The sequence below is a fragment of the Quercus robur genome, chromosome 6 (genome assembly GCF_932294415.1).
Source record: "Quercus robur chromosome 6, dhQueRobu3.1, whole genome shotgun sequence".
Classification (NCBI taxonomy): Eukaryota; Viridiplantae; Streptophyta; class Magnoliopsida; order Fagales; family Fagaceae; genus Quercus; species Quercus robur.
In genome coordinates this window covers 51,016,074-51,026,618 of record NC_065539.1, presented here as the reverse complement: position 1 = coordinate 51,026,618, position 10,545 = coordinate 51,016,074, and the positions used below count along the sequence as shown (strand labels likewise).

The 10,545-nt window shown below is 33.8% G+C and overlaps 1 protein-coding gene across 2 annotated transcripts; it reads left to right on the top strand.

Annotated features, from left to right (window-relative positions):
- The first annotated feature begins 3,930 nt into the window (after positions 1-3,930).
- Positions 3,931-9,342, top strand: LOC126689328 (ATP-dependent (S)-NAD(P)H-hydrate dehydratase). Of its 2 annotated transcripts, none has more exons than XM_050384492.1 (12): positions 3,931-3,996; positions 4,805-5,090; positions 5,532-5,608; positions 5,781-5,890; positions 5,984-6,098; positions 6,379-6,441; positions 6,516-6,679; positions 6,907-6,968; positions 8,238-8,304; positions 8,693-8,758; positions 8,872-9,000; positions 9,078-9,342. In XM_050384492.1, exons 2-12 carry the CDS (start codon positions 4,835-4,837, stop codon positions 9,103-9,105), a joined length of 1,137 nt encoding a protein of 378 aa, XP_050240449.1. In that variant the 5' UTR covers positions 3,931-3,996; positions 4,805-4,834; the 3' UTR covers positions 9,106-9,342. The 2 variants fall into 2 exon arrangements, with proteins under 2 accessions (XP_050240449.1, XP_050240448.1); XM_050384491.1 differs by having other exon boundaries at positions 3,945-3,996; positions 4,790-5,090.
- Positions 9,343-10,545: the final 1,203 nt, after the last annotated feature.

The following is a 10,545-nucleotide window of genomic DNA, read 5'->3' as shown; positions in this document are numbered from 1 at the left end:
GTTAAAAAAAAAAAAAAAAACACAACTAAATAGTAAAATTTCTAATATTTTATTCTTAGAAAAAACCTCACGTTCAGTAAAAAAATAAAAATAAAAAATAAAAACCCTAATGAAATACCCTTAATTTAATAAACTTATCTTTATCTCTAAATCATAAGAAATGGTTTAAAATCTTAAATTGATAAAAATTGAAAACAAAAAACCTAATGAAAAAAGCCACGTTGTATCAAAAAAATTATCTACCACGTTTCTATTTTGAAAAAAAAAAAAAAAAAAAACCTTAACACGTTTGAATTCCACTTCCACATTTTACTCCTAACAAATTGTTTGAATTCCACTCTCCCATGTTTTACTCCTAAGAAACTACTTTACTATCAAATTTAAAAATTTTAACTTCTCTTTAACTTCTTTTGCTTATCCAGTTTTTATTTTATTTTATTTAAGTTTCATGTTATATCCTCCTTCCTTTTCATCTTCTTCTTCTTCTGGATATATCAAAAAAAAAAAAAAAAACCGAATAGAATATTACTGCACTGGAATAACAAAAGACTTTATTACTTGACTTCCAAGATTATCCGGATAAGTATATAAGAAAATATTATTCTTTTACTTATAATGTTTTTTAGTTTTCTATTTCTTACATTCAATTGATGCTTTAAAATATTGTATCTGTTTTTGCTCTCAATGTGTCTTCTCTTGAGTTCCATTCATTGTTATCCAATTTTTAAAGCCTCGGGTTGCAACCATTGTCATACAGAATATATGGTGAGTAGGGTTTCTTTTTTATTTATGTTGTAATAAATTTATTTTAGAATTTTTTTGAACAAAAATTTAAATGGATTTAATCTCAATTGCAAGCTAGGCAAGACCACGTGTGGTGCTGTTAGCAAACTGTGGAACCCAATATGCAGAGCATTCCTCAAAATCCCATTAATTCTTTGATTTCATAAGAAAATCAATGGAACTCAATGGATGGTTGTGCCACTTGATCATTCCTTTGCTTGCACAATTTATTTGGTTTTATTTCGGATTGAACATTTGCATCTTTGGCCTCTATTCTACAACACCATTTTGTGCTTTGTGTGGAGCCCAGGTCTTACCATTTTTTTTTTCTTCCAGATGTTATGTACATGTGCAAAGAACATGAGGATATTAGCAAGATGGAGAACAATTGACTGCCCTGGCTTTTGATCTAAGAGAGATGTATTTTTTTTAAAGTAAATATTATGTATTGTAAGTAGCTGACTTTTTTTTTACCATTTATTCATTTTATTGAGAAACTACCTTTTGATTGTGGACTTAGTAGAGGGCACAAACAAATTTTTGAAATCATTTTGTTTACATTTTACTAACTGAATGGCATATACCATTTTGTTTGATTATTTTCTTTCTTTCATTTTAGAATTCTTTTCATTTTTTATGTTGCATTATATTCTTCATTTTTTATTTTTTATATTATTCCCTTTTTATTTTTTTATTTTTTGTCATTTGAGAGTGCAAGTTAGCTAAGAGTGATATAGATAATTCTGAGTATATTTTAGTAACCATTAAATTTGATTATCCAAACATTTTAGTAGGGAGATTGTGAAAAAGAAAAATATAAGGCGGATCAAAATTTTAGTAACAAATAAATTTTATGAAGCTTTAAAAAAAAAATTCCAAACAAAATGACTACAAACATATCAAAAGGAAAAACATTTTAGGTGGGTTTGTGGGAGACATGTAACGACAGTATAGGAAACCCACACATAATGTAGGAGAGAGGTTTCATGAGAATCTCTCATAAGATAATTTTCCTCTTTTCTTATTTATTCATTACATATAACCTTACAAAATTTATTAGCAAAAAACTAGCCTCTGAGCACGCGCGTGAGGCTAGTAAGCAATAATGATATTGGCAAGGCTATGGAAGGATTAACTTGGTATGTTTGCCAATTTTTTGGAACTAAAAATGAAACTTCTAAATTTCAAGGACTAAAATAAAATCTGATCCAACAAGATGGTAAAATACACTATGTTACTTCACTGGTAAGTCAAGGCGGTTCAGACTGCTATAAGAGAATTAGCATCATGAAGCATTCTCATCAAGGATTTTAAAATTTTTAGCATTTAGCACCTCAAAAACCTACTTTATTCATTATACCATCCCATTTTAAGATTCATCATACGTCAAACCTTCTATATTTTTTACCATTACATTTAAATAATATAAACTACTCATTAAAATAATAATAAAACAACTGCACCAAAATCTATAACAACCAGCCAACCCCCTCCTCCACCACCCCTACCACCGCCCCACTTGTCATAACCACCATTGTAGCAACCACAACCCACCACAGCCACCACCACCACCACAAGTCACAGCACCACTGTGGCAACCACAAAACAATTCTGAAGTTGAAAAGCACTATAGATAGAACAAAAGCACCATATATTTTCCTTTCCTCCATTTTCTCGGCAAGTAAACAGAGATTCAAGGAAACTCTGAATGTGAAAAAGAACAAAAATTGAACGAACCCCAGTATAATTGAACCCAAAAATCAATACATTAATATCTCAATTTCCAATTTTGATTTTTCTTTCCCTCCATTTTCTGGGAAACCAAACAAAGAGTAGTATTAACGAAAAAACAGAGTATGAAAGAAGAAACAATAGAACGAACCAGCGCCATTGGATCCAACAAGGAGGCAGCGATCATCGGAGTGAAGAGAGAGAGAGAAATCTTCGATTAAAGGAGTGGAACCCAGCGGAGGATGACCCACGAACAATCAGACCCATGCTCCGACCCACGAACAATCAGACCCACACTTCGATCCACGCTCACGATTCCTTTGATCCACACTCCGACCCACGACTCCTTCGATCCACGCAGACCCACGAAGAGAGAACAAAGAACAGAGAACAGAGGGAGACCATCAGACCACATCGGACCCATGACTATCGGACCACCATTGCCGAACCAGAACCATCGTCGGACCAGAACCATCACCGGATCACATCCATCGGGAGAGAGAAGAGAGAAAGGAGAGAGGAAAGAGAAAGAGAGAACTGAAAACGAAGAGAGAGTTGTGAGAATAAAAAATAATTTTTTTTTTACAATTCAGGCTACAGTGAGCTTGTATTAATACAAGCCCACTGTAGCAGTATGCCAAAATTTTTACAATTTGAGAGCTTTGATGGAGTTACTTTTTTGGTGTTTTGATGCTAAAATTTAGCATATAGGCCTTTTAGCATCCTTAATGGGAATGCTCTAATATAATAACACCATATGCTATTATTTTTTTACTCTTTTTGTTTTTTTTTCCTTCTCTCATATGTCATTTCTCTCATTTTGTGGCTGATTTTTTTTTTTTTTCCTTTTTAACATGTGTTCTACTTTGTGTGGTTAAGTTTTTTTTTTTTTTTTTTTAATAAAAGGTTGATTTTATTTTAGGTTTTTTTAATGATGATGTGTTAAAAGTAAGAGATATAATGTAGGTGAATTGTAAAATAACATATTACAATAGATAAAGTAACTTTTTTATATATCAAAATAGCATATTATTTTAGCACCGCTGATGTTGATGCTCTAAAGCACTATAAAATATAAAATTCATGCATTGCAGTGAAAATGGCTTTGAAAACCATTTCATAAGGTGTCCAAGAAAATGAGAATTTTTTTTTTGTTTTTTAAATATAAAAATATTAAAATTATATATACCTAAGCCCAGTCCGATCCATGGACCGAAACCCGGGACTGGATTGAAACCAAGATCTTTAAACTTAAGACATAACACATTTCTTAAAAAAAAAAAAAGACAAAACACATTTATGGGCTCACATGTTTGCATAAAAGGATTCAAGAGGCCTATTTGGGCCTAAAATCAGGCCCATAGTAACTAACGTTGCTATCACTCCTCTCTATATATAGTATTTTTTTGAGAAACCTCTCTCCATTACTGGTGGGTTCTGAAAGCGGTGAAGACTGTTCTTCATCTTTGCGTCTCTGCACAGGTTCGTACAATTCCATCAAATTCTCGTTTTGCAGTTTTAGTTTTCATAAAGATTCCATTTTTATAACCTTAATAACCTGTTTCAGCTGAGATACTAGGTGAATTCTTCATCAGAATTGAACTCTAATTATATACATTTGTTATATGCCAACTTCAATTCATGCCCATTTTTTGTTTCATGTATATATGTTAGTTACTTAGTTATCGTTTGGCCCATGTTTTTCCAATTACATATTTGATGCTTTTAGCTCATAAAAGTGAGAAATTGGTAATGGGAATTCAATCACAAACTGGGTAATGATTTTTTCTTCTTCTTCTTCTTTTTATTTATTTTTTTTATTTTTTATGTTATTCTAAATTCTTCAATCTTTTCTCGTTCTGCATTATTCTAAGTTTAGTTCAATTCTCTCTCTGCATTATGAATTTAGTTACCTTTTCAACACATTTTCAATTCCATGGTCACTGCTTGCTTTGGATTTTAATTTGTTCTCACATGTCTAAATTGTTAAACTTCATCCAAGTAGTGAAAAGTAATTAAAAATGAAAAAGAAATTTCAATTAGTGAAAACCCTTTTCTGGGTTTCTGTTGTATTGGATTCTAATTTGTTCTAACATATCTAAATTGATAAACCTCATCCAACTAGTGAAAAGTAATTATAAATGAAAAAGAAAATTCAAACCATTTTTTTTGGTTTCTGCTGTATTGCGTAAGTTTTTGATGACAGCATAATAGTCATTTGTGGACTTGCTGATGTTGAGGGTTTGAGTAATCCTCAAACTTCTTTAAATTTCAGAGTATTTTTTTTCAGGGTCAGTTGAAGAAAGTGTGTTGTTTGCTCATGTTTGTTAAACATGGCATGAACTCTCAGTTCACCTTATTGGGCAGTGCAAAACATTGTATGTTGGCATCCTCGGCTGTTTTAAGAAGACAGCAGTTCCTGATAAGAACTCTTGGGGGATATACTGATCAAAACCACCTGAAAAGAATGCAACAAACTAAGGCAATGAGTGGGACTGCCTTTGAAGCCGATTCTGAGAACATTTTGAGGGCAATTACTCCAAACCTTGATCCTAGTAAACATAAAGGCCAGGCAGGTGAGCTTGCCAACTAGCTTTCTTTCATTCTTCTTCTTTTTTGTTTTTAATTCTACAGCTAATGGGTAGGGTTATCTGTAATTGCTCTATGGTAATGTATAATTGTTTTATTGGTATTGATAATTGATAACTCCAGTTACATATAACTGTGGTAAAGAATTTTAAGAATCTACTGTGCTAATGTGGCACAGTTTGCCACAACACACTTAACTGTGTTTGAATTATACTGATTTTTGTAATTCCCAAAGGTTTATTTAATTTTAAATATGATGAATATTGTTGTTAATGTTTTGTAATAGAGGCAATATCTAAAAGGAACGAAGGCTTCTCTTTGTGTTGTTTACTTTACCCAATGTGATTTGTTAGTTCTGTTCTTTTTGTGGTTGTATAAGATAATGAGTAATTTCATTTAATGTTTAATTGCTCTATGTGTCCTATCAGGGAAGATAGCTGTTATTGGCGGGTGTCGTGAATACACTGGTGCTCCCTATTTTGCAGCTATTTCAGCTTTAAAAATTGTTAGTGCTCTAACTCATTTTTCTTTCTTTCTGGCTTTTTTCAATTTCAGCATATAGCTTATTGATTTTTTTTTTTTCCTTTTTTCGTTTTATTTCTTCAAAGTGCTTTGTTGCTTTCATTTATTTATCACCTACCAGTTTGAATGGACTTAGTTATCTTCTTTGCTTTCAGGGGGCAGATTTGTCTCATGTTTTCTGTACAAAAGATGCCGCTTCAGTCATAAAAAGCTATAGTCCTGAGTTGATTGTGCACCCCATTTTAGAAGAATCCTACAGCATTAGGTGACTTTTTTTTGGGTTAATTGGCTTATCCCTTTCTGTCTGCAAACTTATTTATTGAGTGAGATCCTGAATTTCTTAGAAGAATGTTTTCAGGGATGAAGACAAACCATCCATATCAGGCAAGGTTCTTGCTGAGGTCAATAAGTGGATGGAAAGATTTGACTGTCTTGTTGTTGGTCCAGGACTTGGAAGGGACCCATTTCTTTTGGTGTGTTTTTTATGTAGTTTATTGAATCTCAAGTTAAATTGAAGAGATTAATTTAAGCTATGCAGTTCACAGCCTTTACCTATGATATTGATATTGTTACCAAAGTCTCATTTTAATTCAGTGTGTGCTACATTTGTATTCTTATACAATGTTGCACACAGTTGCCATGGGAATTTTATACTTTTACTTTGCATTCAGTTGTACTTTCTATTCTGTATTTAGCATACAGTGCATACTGTAAAATGTCATCCTAAAATATTTTCTCAAATATCATGTTTAGGATTGTGTTCGTGAAATCATGAAGCATGCAAGACAGTCGAATGTCCCAATTGTCATAGATGGGGTATGTAATCTACAATTGTGTGCATGATTGGGTTCAGATTTGTAATTGATAATCTATCTTCTACCTGTATCCAGGATGGACTTTTTCTTGTTACAGACAGTCTTGATCTTGTTAGTGGTTATCCCTTAGCTGTCCTTACCCCAAACGTAAATGAATATAAGCGCCTTGTTGAGAAAGTGCTGAATTGTAAAGTTGATGATCATGACGCTCATGAGCAATTACTATCTCTTGCCAACGGGTAAAGTTATCTTTCAAGTTTCTCTATTGCCATGGAGGAATTAGGAATGTTTTTTTGATGCTGAACATATCTATGCTTCACACTAAATACTTTCACTTTCTTAAGTACCTCTCTCTCTGGCAATACATATAAACTTAAAATTATATTGGGGTTCGTATATTATCTTTTCCTCTGACTGAGTTCACTATTCTTAGAAAATTAAATGAATTTTGTGCCTTCTTGGTCAGGATTGGAAGCGTAACCATCCTACGGAAAGGAAAATCTGACCTCATTAGTGATGGTGAGACAGGTAGTGAATTGGATGATTTTTGTAATAATGTATTTTTGTTATATTTATATATTAATCTGCAAATTTATGCTTAAATTTTTCGTGGTTCTTCTTTTATGGATGTATGTCGTACTACTTTGGGTTTGAAATGTGCTTTCATCCTTTGGGAAGCATATTTGGTCAACGGAGGCAGTGCATTTGATGTGACACAGTAGCATGACAGTAGGAAACACAAGTAGATTAATTCCTTGTAGTCCTTGTGATATAGGATAAGGCACCTTCAGCCCATACCTTCAGCCCATACAGTCTGGTTTTCAGTTTATGGATTGAATGATTATGGTGCTTCTAATTATCAAATATCAGCAACATTGAGCTCATAATCTAGATACCTTCCCATCATCAACACTCCTATTATATTTCAATTTTGAAAATGTGAGCTTAGCCAATCAGTCAAATTGGTCTACTCAAGGACAACCACTGAGTACCTTGGATTAACTTCCCTGTGAAATTGACCTGAATTCCAGTTACTTGGTCTTTTACATTGTTGAAACTTGAAAGTGTCTTGGGACTTGTATCAGGGGTCTTTGAATATGTATGTATATGTATTTAGTTTTCTTAGTTGTCACCAGCCCATAACCAATCACCAGTTAGAGAAGAAAAATACAAAAAAGAAGAAACCTAATTTGAATAAAACTAAAACTAAGAAACCCTAATTTAAGTAGGAAGGCCAATCTTTTATTTTTCTCTATTCAATTCAGTCAAGTATTCAATCCCATTTTTCTACTGGTGGCAAAAGGGGAAATAAAAAGTGCCTAGTAAAAGCAAGAGGACCCAGCCTGAAATAACCTAGCACATTTTTTTTTTTTTTTTGGGGGGGGGGGGGGGGGGGGGGGTGGGGGAGAGAGAGAGAGAGAGAGAGAGAGGAAAGAAAGGAGTACAGCATGAGGAAATCCAATAAAAGAAACTAAAATAATAGGGAAAAAATGGGCAAGCCATGAGGACTCTCCGTGCTAGGTAATTTTGGTGTTCTTAAATATCTTTTGGAGAATATTTTTTAACAAATATTTCATCAATGTTTATGCTTCTATGTATTTAGATTTATCTTGATATTTGAGTAATTTGTGAGTCACATGGTTTGGCCGTTCACGCACTCTGTGTACTGAACAAATTGAACTAATCTGACATCTTTGTGGACTATGTTTGGTTTTGAGGCATTGCTACTATCCTTTTATTATTAAAATTGTGGATTCTGGAACTTGGTTTAATAATAGTTACTGTTGCTTTGTGCAGTCAAATCAGTAAGCATCTATGGTTCTCCTCGACGCTGTGGTGGCCAGGGTGATATACTTTCTGGAAGGCAAGTGACTATATGATTTTTAACACTTATCCTACTAGTAAAAATATTTTAGCTGATGGTTACATAGTTTCTGATTTTGTGATTAAGGAGTGGTTGAATTGAGTACTTCGGTGGCTTCTTTTTACTTTTGTTGAGTTTATTTATCTTTATTACTCAATATTTTTCTTTCTCCTGTACGTCTTACCTGGTAACCTTATGCCCTTTCTGAATCCTCCATTTGGATCTTGTGAACAAATGAGGGAAAGAAATTTGAAATGTAGCCTGAGTTGGTGAATGATGCAAACTGATGCATCTGTATCTAGAACTCAAAATTTGAGAGGTTTCAATGCTTTTATTTTATAGATCCCTGAGATTTTTGTAACATAAATTTCCTTTTTGTTGGTTCCAGTGTTGCAGTTTTTTTATCATGGGCTCGTCAACGTCTTTCGGCTGCAGAAGGGGATTTGCCTATCAGGTTTGTAGTTAATTTATCTATTACTACATTGTTGCTTAATGGTTCTTAATTTTCTATTCCTTGTGGTATTGCCCTTGTTGAAATTGGTTGTTTCCTTATTTGTTATGTTTCAGCAAAATTAATCCAACAGTATTGGGGTGCATTGCTGGGTCTGCTTTAATGAGGAAGGCTGCATCACTTGCTTTTCAGAATAAGAAAAGGTCTACACTCACCAGCGATATCATCGAGTGCTTGGGGAAAAGGTATTGGCTCCTTTAAGAATGATTTTCAAGTGTAAAACAAGAGTTGAGTCTCAGCTTTAAAACTTTTTTTTTGGCAGTTTGGAGGATTTTTGTCCCGCCATTTGATGCTGCTGCTTCATAGTGCAGGGTCACAACGGTGGCCCCAGGAGAGACATTGCTGGGTTGAACCTATTTTCTGTTTCTTCCTGTCCTAATCTTGTAAGACGTGTCTTGCTCTTCCCCCACTTTTGTCCTTCTTCTTTCTCTTGTAAATTCAATAAGTATTTACTGTAAAGAAGATTGACATATTAAGAAGGGTTGGTTTTTCTTTTGGTTGATATACTACAAATTTGGTCCCTCTCATGCTCTTTGTGAAATCCTTGACCACCCCCTATCCCAATGATCTATGGCCATGCCATCCAACTAGTAATTCTTCTCTGCTTAATAACTGAACTGTCATTTCAACCCATTTCTTCTCTGTTACAAATCACTCTCCTTTAGATTTCTTTCAATTTAATAGAGACATGATGACTACTTGATAGGGGATAGATTAGGAATATGCTAAATCTGGTTTAGTCCCCTAAGTTAATATGCAACAAAATCATTAACACTTTACCAATTCATCCAATTATGTGATTTACAAATTAGTTATTTATCACCGCAGATCAGCAAGCACCAGATCATTAAGCAAGGCAATAAACAGTAATGAAATTGATGGAGAACGTCTCCAAAGGAAAAACCACTGGAAGGGTAATCTACCCCAACTAATGCAATCCAGTATAAAAGGAGCTTACAATCTAGGAGGGGGGAGGGAGAACTTTTTTCACCCAGACTTTACAATCCCAGAATATGAACACACTGTTGCGACCCACAATAGTTTCAGAACTTCTAAACTTCTCATACATGAACCCCTTCACAAATGACTTGTATGTATTAACTAGAACCTCTAACTGACCCCGAGTATATTCTTACAAGATTGCTACCACAGTGAACTTCACTAGGATGAAGGCTGTGGTTTTAATCTTCTTGATCATGAGTAAGGCTGCGAATCGATAAGAATATGCTCTTTTGTACTTATGGGTTGAATAGATGGAGGCTCCAAATTACTCTCTGTTTTGCTGTGTGTCTGCCTCTCCAAGCTGCTTGGAAGTCGCGCATATAAATCCTCATATAGTAATTGTTTTAGAAAACAAAGGCACCAGCTTCAATTAAAACATGTATGCAAAACTTATTCTGTGATTCTCAATCGATTGAGGAACTGTTGAAACCTTTCTTTTGATTGATCAAGCATTTGTCAAATTATGGATCTTAATCAATTGATTGACTGTCGAAATCTAAACATAATGTACTTTTTGAGATACTTGAACATACTTTAAATGACTCATTCTAAATTACATTATCATGGATATTGCCAACCTAAAATTTAACAGTATCAATGATTTTGAACTTGCAAAGTAGTGACAAAAGATACCAACCACGCAAGGCAAAGGGATTCTAGTGCATTAACTTTTGTTTTATTTATTCCCTCGTGTGGATTAAGATTACATAAGTGCGATTACACAGGTG